Source organism: Castanea sativa, chromosome 9 (genome assembly GCF_040712315.1).
Source record: "Castanea sativa cultivar Marrone di Chiusa Pesio chromosome 9, ASM4071231v1".
Taxonomy (NCBI): domain Eukaryota; kingdom Viridiplantae; phylum Streptophyta; class Magnoliopsida; order Fagales; family Fagaceae; genus Castanea; species Castanea sativa.
The window spans coordinates 28,823,594-28,846,857 of NC_134021.1; the positions used below are offsets into that span (position 1 = coordinate 28,823,594).

Below are 23,264 nucleotides of genomic sequence, written 5' to 3' on the forward strand. Positions count from 1 at the left end.
CTTGTAATACACATTTAAGTATTTTAAAGCATTCATATAAGTAGGTGCATAATAAAAAAAAAAATGTAAAATTTACATAATATAGCCTAAAACTGACCTGCATCAGATCAAACCATGTATTGTTGTGTAAAAATGCAAGCTAGTTACAGTAACTGTGTAAATATACACAACTATTATAGCTTTTTATTTTTAAATATTTTTTCTCTCTTCTCTCAGATTCTCTCTTCTTTTGCTCTCTTCACTGACTCTATTCCTTCACTATCTCCTCTTGAATCCCAGCAACATCTAAAATTCATTAAACCCATCCAAAATCTAGATCCCAAACTCATTAAACGTTAATTTGCTCTCTTCTTTTCAAAAGCTCTTATCATCATCATAAGCCATTAAAAAGTTCTTTTTTCTCTCTCATGGCCAATACAATTTGATCTGCAAATCAAAATCTTAGGCATGTTCAGGAGGTCAAACCCACGCGCCCCCTCCGTAAGACCTTCCTCAATCTATGTAGAACTTGGACAAGCCGACGAAACCAGAGCTCCACGACTACCAAATCGACCTCAAAAAGTATGGGCCCATGGTCTTCAACGCACTGATCAACAACTAGAGTGGCCTTGCATCTCTGATGAAGATCAAATTTGGATTGTCAGTCTCGACAATCTCGTTGTTGGCAAACATGTTTGTGAATTGTGATAAAGGATTTAGGGGTGGATATGACAAACTTTTACAATCAATATAAGAGCATAGAGAGGAAGAACAAAAGATCCAATTTCTTCTTCTGGGATTTAGTCGCTGGTTTTCGAAATGAGTTTTGAGTTTGGATTAAAAAAAATGAAAGAGAAAGATAAGTAACGCCTTTTGTTGTGTGTTTGAAGGTAGACAGGTAGATAAATTTAAGAGAGGAACTTAAAATACTATATTTAAGTTTTGTCCTTGTATAAGATAGATTTTTATGTTAAAATAAATGAAAAATTTTAAACAAATTGATGCAACTTAACAACTACTCACCAAGTGGTAATCCACTGCACTATAGGTTCATAGGTTTCTAAAGTGCCTCATGGTAGGGAGTAGAATAGTTTAACCAAAGATTGGAGTACAATACTTGTTATTCTTTAAATTCTTCTCTTAAGATTTTATCATGTAGTTTTTTCCTCATGAATAGAAGTGTATTTTTTAAGTTAAGTAGTCACATGACAGAATCTTAAGAGGAGAACCTAAGAAACAACACCTAAGGTACTGTACATAAATTTTATCCTATAATAAATAAATAAATATATATATATATATATATATATATATATATATATATATATATATATTACACTCTAGTGAGATACATATAAACCTGAAGGTTCCAAGATCTATTTACCATAATATCAATTCATGCTCTTTTCAAGATGTCTCATGATCATAAGTGGGGAGAAATAGTTTGGTCAAACTTCAAGTCTTTGGTATAGCCGTCACCATTAAGAGAAACTAGCCAAGATGGGAAAGAGATGAGAGCAATGAAAGAGGGGAGAGTGATGTTGGTTGAGAGACAAAGAAAAGAGAGAGAGAGAGAGAGAGGGCGGGGTGATTTTTTTTAATTAAAGGAAGAGAATAAATTATTGTGAGAGAATAAAAAATTATATATAATTTTTAGCAATTAGCTACTGCAGTTGCTATCGATACCCATTTACTGTAGCTATGTGTAAAAGAATTTTAAATATACCAACTCGGAAGTTCGTAGTTTTGGGCATATGTAGAGCTAAAATAGCAATTTAAAGAGTTTTACACCATTTAATGCTAATGTGGATAGAATTTTAAGAGAATAGACAAAAAGATAACAAGAATAGTCACATAAAACCGAAAAAAAAAAAAAATAGTAACGAAGAATGAAGCTTGTACGAACGGAAACAACAAAAAATCAATATTTTTGCTTTCATAATAATACTCCATTGCCAATGGCTTTCTGGCCTAGTGGCACGTCCACCATTGTGGTGGTTCATTGTCTGGGGTTCAATCCTAGAAACTTCACCTATTAAAGAAAGAATAGAAAAGAATAATACCCTACTCACGAAGTTCTCTGATTTTTATGCAATACAATAAACACTTTCTAAATTAGATGATTTGAAACAATTGAATTGAGATTATAAAATTTGAGGGCTGTTTTATTTTAGGTATTTTAATAACAGTTTTCAGTATTCAAACACCAAAATTTATGAGCTCCATAAAAGACTCATTTGGTAAAAGTGTTTTCTACTAGTGTTTAAATTTCTTTACTTATTTTAGGGTGTTTAAACACTGAATTAAGAAGATTGCTCTTACAAATTTTCCAATTTTCAAACAACATTGCTCAATAACACTTTCATAAATATTTTGAAAACCGTGAGACCCACTTAATTAAACATCACATATCGACTTGTTTCTCCTCAAATAAAAAAAAAAAAAAATTGTACTGTACTTGTAAAATGATATCAAACACATTTTTTTGCTTTATTTTTTTGCTTTATGAATAATGTAAACACATGTTTCTACAATATTTTTTAAACTACTTTTTTCACATCATTTTAAATAACTATACTATAAATCTCCAACCAAACTGGGCCTCAGGGATCATCACACAAAAAGATATACATTTTATCCTAATATTTATCGTCATAATCCGATCCAACATATAGGAACAGAATCTAATCTAATATTAAAAGCATTCCCCATTCGCAACCCCCCACTTTCCACAATCCTCAACCCCCACTAAATGGTATTTGGAATCCACATAAGCTTGAGGTCCCAGGCGATCCTGATAACCCACTAATCAAAAACCACTTCCAGCATTTAATAGAGAGGTATTTAGAAAGTGAAACTAAAGCAAAAAGGAAACAAAAAGCAACTATTTGCAAACATATAAAATAAAATAATAATAATAAAGTTTTAAAAAAGGAAAGTTTTGTTCCATGCTTGTATGCAGCAATTGCTGAATACAGGATTATGTAACAGCAAAAAGAAAGTAACAAGTGTCTAAAGGTCTACCTAATCACGTGCATTACACATGATCCACATTGCTTATGCAGCAAAACCTTTTCCAGAAAATATGAAAAAAAAAATATTGCAGTAACAATAGAATTTTAACTGAATGTTGCATCATTATAGGATCATAATCTCCATAAGTCTATTTGTTCCCATCTAGTGGAAACAACATTATTGTTTCCAAATTACATCAGAAACATCTTTGCTTTCATCCCCCAAAATTGGACCAGACCCAAAACATTACTCTACAGAAGAGATCTTCATGACCCTCTTACTTTTTCCTAGCGGTGATAATGAATAAAGGGAATAGGCATGAACATAGGATATGAGTTTCATTCTAATAGAACAGGTGCTCTTGAAGGGAAAAGGACAAAAAAAAAAAAATTAACAATATAGACCTAAAAATTGAAAATAATGGAAGCCAAAAAAACACCTAGCCTGGGTTCTTGTTTCTGAATATAACCCAGAGGGTTTCTCACCCTATCTAACTTACTGTTGTAATAAATAGTGAATAAATCTTCTTTAGTTTTCTGTTCTTTTTTTCTCAAACATCTCCCCTGCTTTCTTCCTTTGTTACTGTTACCTTCTCACACTCACCGCCAACAAAATCTGGAAAAGGCATATGTTATTTACCAAAACCTTTTTGTTGTTAATTACCTCGGGGCTCAGTGAAAATGATTTCAATTCTGCTGAGCCACAAGATGATCAAGCTGCATTTGTTCGAGCCATGCTCCCAACACAGCATGATCAACCGATTCAATTTGGGAGTTCATGTTTGAACCCTCACTAGATGATGCAGTAGCTGCAGCACTAGAAACAGGTGTTGCTAGCTTTTCTTTAATATCAGTTGGAGATTCTTTGACAAGTGACTGAACCCATGACAGATCAGGCTCCTCTCCATTGTTCCCCAGCTCAAACGAAGATGACCTACGGTGCTTACCCAATTCATCTGTACTAACAGCCCAATCTGGCTTCCCATTGGAAGATCCCCATTTGGACCATGAATTTACAGGGGATCCAACAATTGAAGCAGAGTTGGAGCCAAGTTCCCTTGAGCTGAGGCTGCGGAACTGTTGCTGCTTGTCCCGTTGAGCTAATATGGACATTCGAGAGCTCATTGGCGAGATAGGTTCCACGTTTCGGGGAGACATCCTCCCTGATGATGGAACCCCAAAAGATGCCTGCAATAAAGGGTGATCAACATTTTTAGGGGAGAAGCTTGTATTGATTGGTGATAACATGCTCTGCTGCTGCTGCTGAAATTGATTGAGAACTGCTGATTTGTGTGTTGGGGAAAAAACAGCTGATGCCAATGCTTGATCAGAATAGCGAGGGGATAAGCTCTCAGAAGAAAATAGATCATCAAGATTTGAAGGAGTGAGGGATTTAAACCGACCAGAACGGTTCAAAGAATTAGAACTCATAGATGGTTGAGAGAGGCAAGATAACTCATTTATGAGCTGCTGTTGCTGCACATCAAAATCCATATCAAAGTCCTCTGCCGGGATGTCTCTTGCATTAAGGGAAGATCTCAAGCGACTCGACTGAAAATTGCTTCCTGGTAGATGCAAAGCCGGAACATTTGGTTGGGGCCAACCTGAGTGTGACATGCCATTAGCAGACGGAGACATGGGTGGAGTGTATGCTGATGGAGACATGACAGATACCGATGAAGGGGAGCCTGGTAAGAGGCTCATGGCTGCAGCAAAATCCATGGCAGTAGCACCAGAAGTACTTGAGCGAGGAGAAGGAACAGCAGAACCAGTAGAGACATATAATGGCCGGAGTTCCTCAGCAGTGTGGGCAAAAAAGCAGACCCTCCTCGCACAACTGGTACCATCCTTGCAAAGCCTGGTTCGATATTGCGCAGGGTGTAGCCAGCACTCAAAAACACCATGAGCATATTCACACATATCTCCACGTCTACAAGCCCCCTTGCGGAAATCGGGACATGGGACACAGCTGTAATGGAACTTCCTTGGATCCCTTCTTCGAGCATTTTCCCCTGGATGAACAAATGGGCACTCGGTCCAATCATGAGAGTAGGCACGTGAACAAGGCCGCACCTTAAATGAATACATTCGAAATTCATCAGTTGAATAGATGCTATTCTTGATATCTGGGAGGGATGGGTCAACAGGGTATTCTTTCTTCTCTGATGCAGAAGAAATGGAGTAATCACTGAACTTCATCTTTGTTGGTGAAGAAATAAAATCTGAAGCAGATGGGGACCCATTATCTGGCGAAGATGAAAGAGGTGAAGAATTCATACTCAAAGTGTCTGTTAAGACTGTCAGATTGTGTTCAATACAGGGCCCATTAGTTGTAAGGAGTTCTCTAAGACTCAATTTGACATCTTGGAGCTTTGGTGGTACAACAATTAAATCAACAGGACGGTGACCATTTGCATCTACCAAATTTGGATCAGCTCCTGACACTAAAAGCAATTTCACAGCATCGATGGCATTAACAGCCCCACCAGAAGCAGCACAGTGAAGGGCAGTGCTTTTATCATGACCACAGGGCCGATTGACATCTGCGTCAGACAAAGATAGTATCAACTTCATAACATCAATGCTACCATATGTAGCAGCAACCATCAAAGGTGTTCTACGTTCATTAACCATCTGCTTTGAGCCCTTCTTACGGCCATACCATAGGCCAATCTCATCAATACCAGAAGGATCACGCTCAACCGATCTTTTGAAGCCCTCAATGTCATTGTTAGCAGCAAGATCGAGCAAACTAGCAAAAGTATCTTCCGTTTCAACAGTCAAGTGGTTCATGTCTAAGTTAGAGGGTCTAGTTTACTCAATGGAAACAATAGCTGAAGTCGAGACAATATGGGCTTTAACCGCTCTGATCTACAGCACATACTTTCATTTGCAAGACATCTATGAAAAAAAAAAAAACAACAAATAATAGTCAGAGTTTGAGTACACATTAATTCAGTACAATAAGCTTAAAAACTTAATAAAATTATCCACAAATGAAAATCCCCAACAAAAACTACTTGAAATCACTCCTTCAAAAAATGATAGATGTAAAAATTTTCGATCCGGGTCATAACAAACCAACAAAGAAAAGTGTTGGGTATGTCACAATTTCTAGAAGGGTACAATGACAATATGCGGAAAATAGTCTTTAAATACAAAAAACAAGTTAAAATTTAGAAGAAAGGGACTCCATAAGTAAACTCAAAACTAATTTTGGACAATGAAAAAGAATCTTATCAAATTTGGAGGTTTCTAAGACATAATAAGCAAATCAAATTCTTGAGTTAGAGAATCCAGGAAACGTATAGATTATGATTGCAATTTCCTATCTTAAAATTCAATCTCATGCTATACTTCATTTTCAACAGACCTATATAGCAGACAATAAACAAGGTAAATTAAACTGCCTTGGTGTGTTGGTTATTGGGTAATCAATAACATAAGTTTTTTTTTTTGTTTTTTTTAACAGGATAAATGATAAGCATGAATTCAAAAGAAAGATCAAAAGCTAAAACACAACTGAAGTTTTTTATTAAAGTATAAAAAAAAAATATTATACTAGGGTTTTTCATTGTATCCTAATACTTTATAGCATCACTCCCTAGTTTCTCGGCAACCAAGCAAAGCTTAAAGAAAAGTAATGACTTAAAAAAAGGCTAAAAACAAAATAATCAAAAAGTGTTATACAAGGAGAGTTTGAGAAAGAGAAACAATCGCCGTAACAATCGTCTTACAAATATTTTTACTAAAAGATTAAAAAACAAAAAGCATGGAATAATTAAAAAAAAAATCACAATCATAGCAAGTGAACATAATAATCATATGGATTTTGAAGCAGCATAGCACGGATCAGAAAGTGTGATTGAAACTAAATCTTTGTTTATTTTAAGACAAAACATGAAAACTACTGAAACTACCACTTCTACTACTACTACATGTGATCATCTAAGAGAGACAAAGAAAGAAGATCAAGGTTGGGAAACATCAAGCGAAGTCAAAAAGCAATCTAGGACTGAAAAGAGGTTCTCTTCACAGAGAATCTTACCAGTTTTTTTTTGGTTGATGGGTTTGAACTATGAAACTAAGGCAAGTCTCCTTCAGTTAAGTTGTTAAACAGATCTAAGAGCTTCCTTCAATACTGAGTGATAAGTGGTTTGAAACAGAATTTTATCGGACAGTGAGAGAGAGAGACAGAGAGAAAGTTGTTTAAGGAAAAATAAAAAATAAAAAAAGCACAAAGTGAAACAACGAGGAGAGTCCTTCTTGTTCTTCTCCTTCTTTCTTCTCCAATTCCTATGTTATGTTCTACTTTGCTTTCTCATGAAAAGCAATAAAATAATATATCATTTTATTTTATTTTATTAAAAAAAAAAACATAAACTAAATTGTTATTTATAATTATAATTATATATTTACACATTTTTGGGGTTTGATATGATCACCTATCCAATAGGACTGTACTAACAAGAGATTTTTCACATAAAGGCAACAACGCACTGAGGATTAGCTTGGATATTCTCGTCATGTATCCCATCTTTTCTTTTTCAATACCCAATAGTGTCTTGCCACGTAATAAAACAATGGGTAGATAGGTCATTCTGACATATGTGTTTGGATAGACACGCTCATTGTACGATGACGCGGCGCATATTCATTGGAACATTGTTGGTTTAGTAATATTCATAGGAACTAGGCGAATGGAAAGGTGTTGCAATAATGTTACTCTGTCTTCGGGTCAAATTGTGTGGAAATTCAAATTCTGCCTAAATTCACTCCTCATGAAATGTTAAATTTCGAAAGGGTAAGAATCAGCTGTGTCTTCATTCTAAGTACAATCTACAACCCCATCCATACTCTTTGTTAAAACAATATTAGAGCCAATGTCACCTCCAATTTCACATCCTAAAGGGGTGGACTACTAGACTCTGGGCGTTGAACACTTTGTTAATTACACGGCCATCTATCACTTTTTTTCTATTTCCATTACTCAACTGATTAAATTAACCAATTATAAAATTGGGTATAAAAAAGAATGGCTCCTAATTTTTGAATTCTTCTGTGATCCTAATTTTTACCACTATTTAAATGTGTGAGGTTGTAAGTGATTAATTATTATTTTTATATATTAAAACAAGTAGTATGCATCCACAATATTTATATCATAATTTACAATAAATCTATGTGGTATATTATTATCAGTTCTAATCGGGATCCATTATTTACGTCGTATTTTTATCCATCAATAATAAACTAGTAACTAGAATTTATTGTAAAATTATTAAAAAAAGAAATTGAATTTTTTTTTATCTTTTTAATTTTATAACTATTCTTCTAAAAAGACGAAAAAGTCCCATTGGCTAATGGATGAACGACACGTAAATTGTAACCTGTAGTGGTGGCAAAGCAGGTGAAAAAATATTCACTTATTAATTTACACATACTTTGGAAGTCTTTTCAACACCGGTTTGGAAGGTGAAAAGGTCCGAGGAATTACCGGTTAGGTGAGTTACAAGGTTAAGATGACCGGACAAGCCGGTGAGGACTCGCTCGTGCGCGAAATTGGAATAAACTGGATTGGAATGAAAGTGCTGGCGTCCGCCAATCAAAGAATGACCTATTTAAAGTGTATGGGAACGGACTTCAGGTACTAATCAAATCTGGTTAAATGTGGCGTCAAATCACAATAGAGAAAAATTAAAAAATAAAAATAAAAAAAGAGCGTGAAGCACCAACAACACCAAGGAACGGTGAAATAATAAAATTAGATTTAAATAATAAATATTGAGAAAAGGTTTTGCAAGAAAGAAAAAAAAAAAAAAAATCCTCAGCAGCCGCCCCAGTTGACTAATAATAAAAGTGAAAGAAAATAAATTGTATTCAAGTGTGGAAGTATTGTGTACAACACTCGGACTCAAAGTGTGGGTCTGAGTTATATGAAAGTCGTCTGAATTTTGTTTGTGAAACTATCGTGGATGTACCATCCAAGGAAGTGGCCTAACGGTGAAATACCCTCGTGACCTATTACCTTGCGATTTGAATAGTAATACATCACTTCGGCTGGTATTTCTCAGACCATGCCATGCCATGCCATGCCATGCGTAACAGGGTTTTTTTTTTTTTTTTTTTGAAGGGATAGATTCATTAAACTAACAAGCCACCGTAGACTGTGCGTTGGCTATAAGCCTTAAGGAGTACATGCCAACAATGTCTGCTTCTAACAAAGTACACAGTTCATTTGACAAGGGGTTTTCAAGAACTACAAATTCATCATTCAAGCAGTAGCCTTCCCTCGCACATTTGTTCCCCTCCCTGTACACATGCTTGATCCTCACTCCTTGGAACCGAGTGAGCAAGCTCCCGTAGTTATTTAGAAGAGGAGTATAATATTTGTTAGGGTTATTGCTAGCACAAACCAGGTCTAAGTACACATTTAGAGCATCCACAGTTGGGAATTCTATCTCATCCTATTTTACCATTCCAAAAAGCTACTTTACCAATTATACTATACCATTTTTCAATACTTTCAATATCCCAACTTTTATTTTACAATACTACACACTAAAATAATATAAATTATACAATAAAATAATATTTAAATGTTATCTATCACTCCTCTCTCTTCATCCCTGTCCCTGCCTCTCTGAGTCTCTGTCCCTCTCTCAACAACCAAACAACCCGATCATCACCACACCACCACCACCATGCCTACCACGCCACCATGCCCACTGCCCACCAAAATCCCACCGGAACCAAGAACCCAAATTAAGAAGAAAAAAAAAAACCACTAGATCACTGCCACATCCAACCCATCTGAACCCAAAAGATAAAAATCAATCCATGCCTCACTGCAAAACACACACAAAACGCAAACAAAACCCAGATCGGCGAAACTATTTGACTCATGGTGCGACCAGATCAACGCCGCCAACATCACACCACATCCAGCCCATCATCAGCGATCTTAAGCGACCCATCATCGGCGACATTAGCAACCCACCAATCTCCACCTAGAAACCCATCAATCTCCATTGATCCACCTATCCAAACCCACCACCTGACCCACGACCCACACAGCTCACCGATCCAAACACAACCCACCACGATCACCGATCTCCATCGATCCAGGCCGACCCAAAATCCACGCCGATCTCCATGTCGTGACCACGAACCAAACCCAGCTCCAGTGCAAGCCTTGAACAAGAAAGAGAGATGTAAGATGAGAGAAAGAGTGAGGACTCTGAGGGATGAGCTGTAAGAGAGAGAGTCAATGAGAAACACTGAGAGTGAGAGAAAGAAAAGTAAAAAAAGAATAAAATAATATATTTTCGTTTTACAATAGAGCTACAATGCGATTCTACATTTAGAATCACACTATAGCACAATCCCGAATTTTTTTACAATACTCAGGTTATACAAGTCCAGCTGCTGGTTCTTTTTATGCTTTTATTCTAAATTTCCTCTACATTTTCCATTTACAAGTTCAGCTGCGGATGCTCTTACAAGTCTCCTATTTCATTAAATTAATAATAAAATAATTGGAGACACAATATCATTTTTTTGCAATGAATAAAATTAATAAGTATGTAAAAAAGAAGAAGTTATAAGAGCACTTACATCAAAGTGTATGATAGAACAATATGTAAATTTTATATATTTTTGCCTAAAAATACCAACACCAGTGAGTATATTATTGTTTAAATTTATAAGTATATTAAGATAACCATATAAATTTACATTGACATTATTTATTTTGCATTTAGTTTTTCATTTCTTTCTTTATGTATCTTAAGTGTAACGACCAAAAATCACGCAAGAGACTAAAGCCCACTTTGAATCCAATAATTTAAGGCCCAAAACAAAGAATTTGTAGAGAGGGAACAAAACAACAAAGGACGATTTCGTCCTGAGGATTCCACTCAAAGTCACAAGGAATTGGAAACGATTGTTCTTAGGATTGAGGAGGAACATTTTACACTCAAATCTCAATCTTCTTTTTACTCTCAGAGCCGTGTTCCACCTCCCCTCTCCTAGTCTCTTTCATCCCTATTTATACTCCATGCTTTTGTCATCTCAACCATCCATCTCCCACTTAACCACTTTCTTTTGTTGACACTTGTACGATTGTCTGTAGAAGGTGGTGGAAAGAAGTTGCCTTGCTGTGATTTGCACTGTTCAGGTCACCTCCACATCAATGCAGTTGATAAAACTGTTGTTCCTCATTTAATGTGGCCAGGAAACTAGGTACAGAGCATTCAATGCGGGGTTCACAGGCTATCTACCCTCAACCCCAATATTTTCACTCTTTCTGCCATATATCACCAATCCCTCTATACCACTCCACACGACCACGTCCTCACGTCCTCGGGTCCTCGGGTCCTCGGGTCCTCATCTTAACGAAGACCTCCCTCGTCCATTGATCTTCATTCTCAGTCCTCGAGCCCCCACAATAGCCCCTTAAAACTTGTGCTATTTAATTATGAATTAAAAGCTAAGTTTTAACTTTGCCAAATAGCTTTTCACGTGCCATTTTTTTTCCCACGTGGTAACATCTTTTTGCTTCCTATGACACGTTCCTAACGCTTCGGAATCCAAGACCAGTCATTTATGGTGTCAGGCGACTCCTTGTCTCCCCACGTTCTACGGCTCGATTAGAATTGTACGGTTTAGATTTTCTCTTTAGTTATGAGCGGGAAGATTACCGCGTGTTTTCGCCTCTATATAAACAAGACCTGGGGTTGGCTGAGGTTCATTTTGAGCATTTTGAAGGAAAGGAACCTCCCGAGGAGCAATTTTAGCGTTCATTCAGAGGTGTGTTGGTTTTTTCGTTGATTTTTCTTTTTTGATTCTTTTTTCTTCTTTTCTTTCTATAAGATTTAATGGTTAGATACGCTAAGTTAGTAGATACCGATGAGGCAAGGACAATTTTTAAGGCCCAATATAAAATCCCAGATGGTGTTGAAATTCAACACTATGAGGAGGGAGAGTGGTTAGTCTTACCCCGACCTCCCGAGTCGGTGGTAATTCCTATGATCGCCTTTATTGAAGGTGGAATAGAGATTCCTATGGGAAGAGTAACCCGAGACTTCCTCTTAAACTATAGATTAACCCCCACCCAATGTTCCCCCAATATTTTTAGGATTTTGAGGTGCGTAGATACCATAAACCGTAAAATGAGGACGAACCTTTCTTGGCACGATGTAAATTGAGTGTACAATTGCCAAAAAGGAGAGAAATCTAAATACTACATGAAGTGTAGGGTTCCCGCAGTTAGACTAATCTCCTGTCCGCCTGACTCAAGCAAGGGCATGGATGAGGATTTTCTTATTGTCCCGAGGAATTGGTACGACGGATTACATTGCCCTACTCAAGAAAGGGAGCCAAGTAAGGTTCCCGATGACTGGAGCAAGACTCGGGATTTTTAGTCGACTTCCTTTATATAATGATTCTGCATTTGATAATTTTTTCTAACGATATTCACTTTTTATGGCAGACGAATATCATACTGCTCCAGATAAACACTTAGTCAACTTCCAAGATCTGAATAGAATCCTCAAGTCGGAGATATTTCTACACACGGATGGAAAGCTTAAAGCAGCGCACGTCATTCTCGGCTACAAACCCTCTACCAAGCGCTTTCAGAGCCCAAAAAACGTTATTAGAGCCAAGGATTTGCGTTTGGTGAAAATTGACGTGGCCGTACCAGGATTCCTATTGATCGAGCCTCCTCCTGAGGGGACCCAAGACGCCCAGCTTCCAACGCCTTTAGCAACCCGAGTCCTTTATTCCTAAGAACCCCCCGTCTCTTCTGAGGATGGGGAAAAGGCGATTGCACCCGAGCCCATTCATCTTGAGGTGACAGAAAAAGATTTCGAAGTTTTTTATCGCAATGATGCTCCTAGTCCTTCCGCACCTCACTCTTCGATAGATATGGGTTTTCAAGAGAAAGAACTAAATCTCCTTGCCCTGCTAAAAGCCCATCTAGGGACTCTTCCCCAGCTGTAGTAGTACCACCCTGACCAGTCACCCCGTCCATAACGCGCACCATGCCTGTCGAGGTTACAGACAAGAATAGGAAAAGAGGTCAGGGAGGAAAAAGCCCCATAGGAACCGATGAAGGCGAAACCACTGAGCCGCCCACTAAAGAAACCCGGGCAGGCAAAGGGCAGCAAAAGAAGTCTGCACATACTGGGACTTCTAAAGATACGAGTGGAGATTAGTCTAGAAAGGCTTCAATCTGGAGACCCATCTTCACTCTGAGCTCAGGCAATCCAGTGCTCAATGATGCCAACCTAAGGGATCCTAAGCAGGGTAGCTCCAGTCTGGTGGCAGAATGCTTGGAGAAAGTGTTATGCTTACCTGAAGATATGGCTGAATTGAGATCTTTCCGGAAAAGGGAAGTTTTCCTGTCTTTGAAACAAGACTTAGCCAAGGTAATACATAGTACCTTTGTACTAATATAAATGATTCCATCTCTATATGTGTGACACTTACACCATTGTTCTCTTTTCAATTTGTGTCCTTGGTAGGCTGTCCAAGTCACTTTTATAGCTGATGAGTGGGTAGATCACTCCTTGGACATAGCAAGAAAAGCTAAAAACAGTCTAGAGGCTGCAGTAAAGGCTCAAACTGAGGCGGAGCAAAAGCTAAAAGCCACCTTCGCCCAGTTATCTGAGGTTGAAAAGGCCCATAAGAATGCAGAGTCAGCACTCTAGAGCTATGAGACACATGCAGCTAATGCCCTAGAAGCCGAAAAGAAAGCTCAGAATAGATTGGCTCTTACAGTAGTTGAGCTGAAACAAACACAAAAACAACTAGAGGCCAAAGATCAGGAGAAAGCTGAGGCTGAGCAAACAACATATGATGCTGGCATGAAGAAAACCGTAGAGAGCCTCACTGCCCAGCTCAGGGATATTGCCTGTGCATTCTGCCTGGAGGTGTGGGGTCATGCCTTGGATGCTGCAGGAGTACCTACTGAGTTTGAGCTTCAGGCTCAAGACAAGGTATATTATCCCTCTGCATTACAACTAGCACCCACCCCTCCGAAGCGTCCTGTTGATTCTAGCTCCGTTCTTCCTTCTTCCATAGTTCCCCCAGACCAAAATCCTTCCTCTGCTTCCGATAAGGGCAAAGGAAAAGGAGAAAACATACCACCAATAACTGAAGTGGTAGTCATGGAGAATGAAGAGGACGTGGTTGAGGTGGTGTAGTCGAAAAAGAAGAAAAAAGACGCTAAGGAAAAACAACCACTTGCTTGAATCTTTAGTCCGCAGAACTTTAAAACATTTTTGTAATGGGCCAATGAACTAATGTTTCCTTGTTTTTGTATTGTACCGGTCTCAATTTTAATAACAAAAACAATCCCTTGAGTTTAATATTCAATACTTATGCTATGTATTATCATAGGTAGTCTTATACGCACATTTTATTTTATGAACTTCATTTTCATTATTTCACATATTTTGTTCTTGACCCTCTCGCTTAGTAAGCAATTTGTGGGGCTTTATCATACTACCACAACTTTAATAATACATTAACTTATAAAATTTAAGCAAATTAGTACATAACATTTACCTGAAATTGGACTTGGAATCTACAGAATATGCTTTTTAGTTACGCTCCAAGATTATAACCCCCAAAAATTAAGCTAAGATTTGATTGCGCCTTATTCCTAGAATACTTCTATGCCATGTTAACTTTCCTTAAAATTATGATCAAAATAGCTGATCAATACCTAGATCCAGTTCATCATTTAGAAAATTCTACCCTCCTGTTAATTTTCCTTAGGATGGTGAACCGAGGAGTAGAACAAGACCCAAGGTTCAGTTTAACACTTAGAAAAGTTTGCCAACGTGTTAATTTTCCCTAAGCTTGTGGCCCGAAAAGCTGAACAAGGCCTAGGTTCATTTTAACACTTAGAAGATTTTGACAATGTATTAATTTTCCCTAGGCTTGTGATCGAGGAGCTGAACAAGGCCTAAGTTCAGTTTAACACTTGAAAGATTTTGCCAACGTGTTAATTTTCCCTAGGCTTGTGGCCCGAGTAGCCGAACAAGGCCTAGGTTCAGTTTAACACTTAGAAGATTTTGCCAACGTGTTAATTTTCCCTAAGCTTGTGGCCTGAGGAGCCGAACAAGGCCTAAATTCAGTTTAACACTCAGAAGATTCTGCTATAATAATAATTACGTCAATACATCAACAAAGAGTAGTAAATTAAGACATATTAGCAAAATATTCAACAAAAGAGGATATTATATTATTAATAATAGTAACGCCGCAGATTGTTTACATTCCAGGGGTGAGGAATTACATTTTCATCTAAATCTTCCAAGTAATAAGCCCAAATGCCTGCTACAGACGTGATTTATATGGCCCTTCCCAGTTAGGACCCAATTTACCCCATGCAAGATTCTTTGCTATACCCACTACCCTTCTTAATACAAGATTTCCTGGCATTAATGGCCTCAATTTCACCCCCTTATCATATGTTTGTATGAGTTTTTGCTGATAGTTGGCCATCTTCACGCTTGCTACTTCCCTTCTTTCCTCAATAGTATCCAGATTGTTGAGGAGCATGTGATGATTGCCTTCAACATTATATTGTTCAGATTTCAAGGTTGGAAATCTTGACTCTAGAGGGATTACCACTTCCATCCCGTATGTCATCGAGAAGGGTGTCTCACTAGTTGATCTACAAGGAGTAGTGCGATAGGTCCAGAACACATGAGGCAACTCTTCTACCCATTTTCCTTTAGCATCATCTAGCCTCTTCTTCAATCTAGCCAAGATTACCTTGTTAGTGGCCTCGGCTTGTCCATTTCCTTGAGGATAAGCTGGTGTTGAATACCCATTCCTTATTTTCAAATCCCCACAATACCTTCTAAAGGCTTTATTGTCAAATTGAAGGCCATTATCAGAGATCAATGTATGCGAGACTCCAAACTGAGTAACAATATTCTTTCAGATGAATCTCTTTGCATCTACATCTCTAATGTTAGCTAGTGATTCGGCCTCTATCCACTTAGTAAAGTAATCCGTGCTGACGATGAGCCATCTTCAATTACCGATCGCCCGAGGGAAAGGTCTAACGATGTCCAAGCCCCACCGAGCAAATGGCCATGGGCTGGATAACGGATTTAAGACTCCCCTTGGTTGATGAATGTTTGGCACATACCTTTGACACTGGTCACATTTTTTTGCGTAATCTTGGGAGGTTTTTTGCATATTTGGTGACCAATATCCCTGGGTTAGAGCCCGATGAGCTAGGGACCTCCCATTAGTGTGACTCCCGCATATGCCTTCGTGTAATTCTTCTAATATGGGCTCAACTACTTCAGTATGTACACACAAAAGATACAAACCTGAATAAGAACGCTTGTATAACCTCTGCTCCTCAGAGAGCCAATAACGGGGAGCATTCCTGCGCACCTTTTCTACCTTAATCTTGTCTTCGGGCAATATACCTTGTTTTAAAAAGGTCACAATGGGATCCATCCAACTCGGTCCAACATGAATACTGTGAATATTGACTGCCGACATGATGGCAAGACTGGAGTTTATCATGTCTTCTACCAACACTACCCGCGGAAGCTTCGACCCCCGAAGGATGTGGCAAGCATAGCCAATGAATCAGCGTAAGCATTCTGTCCTCTAGGATTTGCTTCACCACAAAACTCTTAAACTTGTTACAAGCACACTTCACCCTATTGAGATACCCTTGCATCCTCTCATTTCTAGCTTCAAATTCCCCATTGATTTGCCCGAGAACTAAATGGGAATCACAATATAATTCTACCACTTCTCCCCCTAACTGACTAACCATTAGAGCTCCTACCAAAAGAGCCGCATACTCGGCTTCATTGTTAGTGGCCGCAAAACCCAATCGTAATGATTTTTCCATGATCAACCTTTTGGGAGTAATCAACACAATCCTAATTCCTGCCCCTTTTCGGTTAGACGCTCCATCTGTATAAACTTCCCATAAGGGAGCACTAATGGGTAAGGTAAATGTCACCGTTAATACTGCCTCTTCTTTCTTGAGGTTATCCTTGGTGAATTCTGCCACAAAATCGGCAAGGACTTGTCCTTTGATAGCCGTCCGGGGCATGTACTTGACATCGTAAGCTCCAAGCCTTGTTCCCTATTTTGCCACTCGGCCTGTATAATTTGACTTCCTTAGAAGAGCTTGTAAAGGAAGTTGAGTGAGCACTACTACAGTGTGAGCCTGAAAATAATGCGGAAGTTTTCTCGTAGCATGCACAATAGCTAACACTGCCTCTTCCAAGGGTAAGTAGCGTATTTCAGCTAGAGATTTGCTAACGTAATATATAGGCTTTTGGATTCCATCATCATTCCGTATAAGGACAAGGCTGACAGCATAATCTGTGACTGCTAGATAGGCGTACAACACCTCCTCCTTCTCAAGTCTAGAAAGTATCAGTGGACTAGATAAGTATTGCTTTAGATCTTCAAAGGCAAGAACGCATTCCTCGGTCCACTGAAAATCTTTCCATTTGTGCATGAGCTGATAAAAAGGACGACACTTGTCCGCAGATCAATAGATGAACCTGTTTAATGTAGCCGCCATACCAGTCAACCTCTGCACCTCCTTGGGATTCCGAGGCGGATGTAAGCCAACAATGGCCTTAATCTAGTCGGGATTAACTTCGATTCCTCTATGTGTCATCATATATCCTAGAAACTTCCCTGAATTGACCCAAAAAGAGCACTTGGACGCATTCAGGCGCAACTTGTGCCTTCTCAGGACTGAGAATGTTTTTTCCAAATCTGCCAAATGATCTTCCACCCTCTTGCTCTTAATCACCACATCGTCAATATAGGCTTCCATATTCCGCCCTAATTGTGACTCAAACATTCAAGTCACCGTTCTCTGGTAAGTGGATCCTGCATTCTTAAGACCAAAAGGCGTTACCCGATAATGATAATTGCCATTGGGGGCACGGAAAGCTATTTTCTCCTAATTAGATAATGATAAAGGTATCTAATGATAACCTTGAAATGTATCGAGGAAACTCATCCGAGGATGTCCCACAGTAGCATCTATCAGCTGATCGATTCTTGGAATAGGGAAAGGGTCCTTTAGGCACACCTTGTTCAGGTCAGTAAAATCCACACAAACTCTCCACTTCCCGTTCTTCTTTTTAACTACCACAGTATTGGCAAGTCATTCAGGGTAAAAGATTTCTTTAATAGCTCCAGCTTGCTTCAGCTTGTTTACCTCTATCCTTACAGCTTTCGCATGATCTTGAGACGCACGCTGAAGAGGCTGTCTGCGGGGCACAGCCTTAAGATTGACATTTAATTGATGAAAAATAAACTTAGGATCAACCCCCGGGACGTCATATGTCGTCCAAGCAAAAACATCAATGTTGGCTTCCAAAAATTTTACCAATTTTGTTTTCTCCAAAACAGGCAGATGGGATCCCACCTAGAAATACCTTTCCTCATCTTCCCCTATTAGTACCTTCTCAAGGTCCTCAGCCGAATCTCCACCCATCTCAGCATCGTATCCCTGGGTAGGGTTCTTTAATTGTTATAGAGTTTTCTGATCTACCCCAACTCTGGGCTCTCAATTGTCCTATTGATTGAAAATACCAAACATTGCCTGGCCACTGACTAACTACCAAATAACACTCCTACCCATCCACGAATGGGATACCTGACCTTTACATGCAAAGTCGACGATACTGCACCCATGGCATACAGCCAGGGTCTGGCCAAGATGGCCGTGTAAGGTGAATAACCCTTTACAACTATGAAATTAACTTGCACTTCCTTGTCCTCAACCTGTATAAGCAACCTAAGCATTCCCTGAGGAATCACTGGCTTTCCATCAAAGCCTACCAACGGTGAGTTATACCTTTCAAGGTCTTCGGCTTTCAAATTTAAGCCATTAAACAGGTTGGGATACATACTTTTTGCTCCACTTCCCTCGTCAACCAGGACTCGTTTCACATCATACCCCTCAATCCAAACAGTAACTACTAATGCATCATCATGGGGCTGGCATGTTCCCTCCTTGTCCTCCTTAGAAAAACCTAAAGTGGGAATTGCCAATAACTTAACCTTCTTAGCAATTTGATTACCTTTCTCCATGACCTCATCTCCAAGGTGGCTCTGCACAGACATGACCCTGGAACGTATCCCAAGCTCTCCCCCCGGCTTTGCTAAAATGACATTTATGGTGCCTAACGCTAGTCGAGGAGTATTGCTACGGTGCGATCCATCCCCATGATGCTCAAATTGTCCTCTCGGTTGACATAAGAAATGGTTAAGCTTCCTCGTTCTTACCAGCTGGCTCAAATGATCATGTAACGTCCTACACTCCTCTGTGGTATGGCCCTTGTCCTGATGATAATGGCAATGAAGGCTCTGATTTCTCAGGGATGCATCTCCACTCATTTTATTAGGCCATCTAAAATAAGGCTCGTTTTGTATTTTCTCCAATATCTAATATAACTGCTCTTTGAACAATGAATTAACTAAAGGAGTCCCTATCGGCGATGGATGACCTGGTGGCTCTCTTCTGGGGCGATTGCCTTGATAGCCCACTCCCCGAGGATCTTTTCTCTCTGGAAACATTTTTGTTTTACCTTTACCTTAAATTTGGTCATTCTCAACTCATTTATACTTATCTATGCGATCCATGAGCTGGGCATATTTAAGGCAGTCTTCATTATCAACGATTTTCTCAGACCATGTTCAGTAGATATCCCCAACTTAAAAGTCCTCACAGCCACATCTTCAACATTTCCATCAATTTCATTATAGGTTTCCTAGTACCTATCTGAGTAAGTTTTAAGAGTCTCTCATTCCCTCATTGCCATAGATAACAACGAATCTAAAGGCTTAGGGACCTTGCTGCACGTTATAAACCGAGCTTCGAACGCTTTCGTCAGCTCCTTAAAAGATCCTAAAGAGCCTTTTTCTAAAGCATCAAACTAACACATGGTTACTGGCCCAAGGCTAGAAGGAAAGACTTTACAAATCAAAGCTTCATTATTTGAATGAACTGTCATTTTCTGATTAAAATGGCTAACATGCTCCACGGGATCAGTCCTTCCATTATAGATGGTAAAAGTAAGTTGAGAAAAACGATGAGGAAGCTTTACCTTGTTTATCCTTCTTACGAAAGATGATTTAGAAATTTGCTTCAAGGCCTTACTCATAGCATCATTCCCTGTGCCTTGATACGACGATCCCCTTACTTGTTTTCCCCCACCTTTCTTAAACTTGTGTAAAGAAGCAAAAACAGAATGGGATTTGCCAGGGAGGATTTGGACCCATGATGATCATCCCAATCCTTTCCAACCTCCGAGCCGTCACTAGACAAATATGAAGGACTCCTTCTACTACTCTGCCTTCGTTTCAGCTTTCTGCGCAAATGATCTATTTCTGACTGCATCTTCTGCAACTCTTCATCATGAGACACACGATTCCCCGTGTGTGGGTGACTTCTTCTTGCACGATCACTATGGTAGGACTCCACAACCACACTTGGGGTGCGCAGTCGATTACCCCATGCTGCATGCTTAAAGATTGGTCCTCCCTTTGTGAACCAACCGATTCTTCCCTATCCTGGCTTGCGCTCACCATTTATCCTCAAGACAGAACCTCCCACTTTATTGTTCCCACAGACAGCGCCAATTGTAAGGACCAAAAATCACGCAAGAGACTAAAGCCCACTTTGAATCCAATAATTCAAGGCCCAAAATAAAGAATTTGTAAAGAGGGAACAAAACGACAAAGGACGATTTCGTCCTGAGGATTCCACTTAAAGTCACAAGGAATTGGAAACGATTGTTCTCAGGTTTCTCCCGAGGAGGAACATTTTACACTCAAATCTCAATCTTCTTTCTACTCTCAGAGCCGTGTTCCACCTCCCCTCTCCTAGTCTCTTTCATCCCTATTTATACTCCATGCTTTTGTCATCTCAACCATCCATCTCCCACTTAACCATTTTCTTTTGTTGACACTTGTACGATTGCCTGTAGAAGGTGGTGGAAAGAAGCTGCCTTGCTGTGATTTGCACTGTTCAGGTCACCTCCACATTAATGCAGCTGATAAAGCTGTTGTTCCTCATTTAATGTGACCAAGAAACTAGGTACAGAGCATTCAATGCGGGGTTCACAGGCTATCTACCCTCAACTCCAATATTTTCACTCTCTCTGCCATATATCACCAATCCCTCTGTACCATTCCACGGAACCACGTCCTCGGGTCCTCGGCCCTCATCTTAACGAAGATCTCCCTCGTTCCTTGATCTTCATTCTCGGTCCTCAGACCCCTACATTAAGAATGAAGAAATATAGTAGATGGTAGTTATTGTATGTAAAGAAAGAAAAGCAAGAAAATTTGATATTTTAACGAAATGTTGTATCAAATAAATATAATTTGATGTGGAGTGTTTTAAAAAATAAGTTTATAAAATATAAAAAATAAATTCTTACTTTAAAAAAGAGAAAAAAATTTGCACAAGCAGATGCAATAGCATTCACTATGTAGTTTTACATGAGGAATAATTTGTGATCTAAACTTTGTCAAGAAATTGTTGTGAAAAAATATTGGGTAAATTCCACTTACATCCCCTAAAATTTGGGCTAATGCCAATAAAGTTCAGACTATTTAAAAAGTGACCATCCTAATCCAATGACCAAACAGCTTGTAACGTCGTTACTTTTTTTCTTCTTTCTTCTTTTTTCTTTCTTCCTTTGACCCAGATCGCTTCTCTCTCTTCTCTCTTCTCTTTCTCTTCCTCTAACCATCTCAGTCCATAACCTCTGACTCTTTCGTCTCTCTCATTTCTATTTTTCTCTCTCTTCGTTTTTGTGGTGGTGTCGTGGTGGTGGGTTTTCGATTTCTCTTCTCTCTTTGTCTTTGCGATGCCACCGTGGTGGTGGGTTTGCAATTTCTCCTCTCTTCATCTTTGCGATGGTGGTGGGTTTTGTAATGGGCCGGTTTTGATTTGGATTGGTGATAGAGAATTTGGTTTTTTGGATTTTTTTGGGTTTTGGTTTGTGTTTCTGGTTCCGGGTTTGTTGTGGGGTGGTTAATGGAGGATGGTTACAAAGTCACAGAGAAGAGATGTGATGAAGATGTAATTGTGGGATTGACATGTTTGTGAATTTGTTGATGTCGGTGGTTTGTGGTCGCTGGTTTTGCGTTTAAGGATTGGTATTGCTGATTGGTTTATGGGTTCAGTTGGTGGTCAGTGGTTTTGGGTTTGTGGGTTTTGTTGATGCCGTTGTTTTGCTAGTGGTCAATGGTTTTGTGGGTTTTGCTAATGATCGGTGATCGTTGGCTTTGTGGGTTTAGCTGGGTCGATGGTCAAGCATTTTTTCTTCTATTTGTTTTACTAATTTTTGTTCTTCAATTTTTTCTTCTTCTCGGAATCAAAGAAAGGGAAGAGGGAAGACTCAAGAGAGGGGTGAGAGAGAACAGAGTATATGTAACAGTGTTACAAACCGTTTAGGAATAAAGACTAAAATGGTCACTTTTTAAAAGGTTCTGAACTTTATTGGTATTAACCCAAATCTTAAGAGAGGTAAGTAAAGAATATTTTACAAATGAACCTTGTGATCTCAAGAGAGTGGCAAATCGTAGACGTACGTTTTTCAACGCAAATGGACAATATGACATTGACGCGTGCTTTTGAGAAGGGAAAAGTTTGATGTTGGGTTGAGTTGGATCTAGAAGTGTTGCTCCTTTCATGACTTGCGGGCTCAAAGAAAGAAAGTCCCAAGTGCAAACTTAAAACTCAATCATATTTTGTTCAAGTGCATCTCTGTGTTCTTTATTTTTCTTTCTCTTTCTATGAAACCAAAAATCTATGGTGAATCTCTTCCCAGCTTCTCTCTTTTTTTCTTTTTTCGTTTCCTTTTTGTATCTATCCGTTATTGAATATTGGCTATATTAATTGAATTATATATTTTAAAATAAAATCCAATTCATTCTCTCGATTCTTACTTCAATAATCAAATTAGTACCTCAATTATACTTAAAAAAAATTTAGTTAGTCACTTTGTAAAAATGAATCAGTCTGGTTAAATGGTTATATTTCTTAACAAATTTTATAGAAGGACCAATTTGATGTATTTTGACAAAGTGGGGGGGGGGGGGGGGGGACTAAATTGATAAATTTTTAAGGACTAATTTGGCAATCAAAATTAAAGTCAAGACATTAAATTGAATTTTGGCCAAAACTGATAAACCATTTGACTGTTATGCTTAAAAAAAGAATTCTTAAATGAG

At 38.7% G+C, this 23,264-nt stretch overlaps 2 protein-coding genes across 2 annotated transcripts; both read right to left on the bottom strand.

Annotated features, from left to right (window-relative positions):
• Positions 1-3,096: 3,096 nt before the first annotated feature.
• On the bottom strand, positions 3,097-7,308 carry LOC142610854 (zinc finger CCCH domain-containing protein 30). Its single transcript, XM_075782810.1, has 2 exons — positions 7,042-7,308; positions 3,097-5,894 (listed from the first exon to the last, which is right to left on the bottom strand). The coding sequence occupies exon 2, from the start codon at positions 5,784-5,786 to the stop codon at positions 3,681-3,683; it is 2,106 nt and encodes a 701-aa protein (XP_075638925.1). The 5' UTR covers positions 5,787-5,894; positions 7,042-7,308; the 3' UTR covers positions 3,097-3,680.
• Positions 7,309-15,344: 8,036 nt separating this feature from the next.
• Positions 15,345-17,100, bottom strand: LOC142609014 (uncharacterized). Its single transcript, XM_075780660.1, has 3 exons — positions 16,575-17,100; positions 16,355-16,456; positions 15,345-15,880 (listed from the first exon to the last, which is right to left on the bottom strand). Exons 1-3 carry the CDS (start codon positions 17,098-17,100, stop codon positions 15,345-15,347), a joined length of 1,164 nt encoding a protein of 387 aa, XP_075636775.1.
• Positions 17,101-23,264: the final 6,164 nt, after the last annotated feature.

What these genes read in the sequence shown, in the direction of transcription:
- LOC142610854 (XM_075782810.1), bottom strand. Translation starts at nt 5,786, where the DNA reads ATGAACCACTTGACTGTTGAAACGGAAGATACTTTTGCTAGTTTGCTC.
- LOC142609014 (XM_075780660.1), bottom strand. Translation starts at nt 17,100, where the DNA reads ATGCCCCGGACGGCTATCAAAGGACAAGTCCTTGCCGATTTTGTGGCA. An exon ending in GGGGGTCGAAGCTTCCGCGG is followed by an intron (nt 16,457 to 16,574) that starts GTAGTGTTGGTA and finishes TTTTAAAACAAG; the next exon opens with GTATATTGCCCGAAGACAAG. An exon ending in ATACAAGCGTTCTTATTCAG is followed by an intron (nt 15,881 to 16,354) that starts GTTTGTATCTTT and finishes TTGACAATAAAG; the next exon opens with CCTTTAGAAGGTATTGTGGG.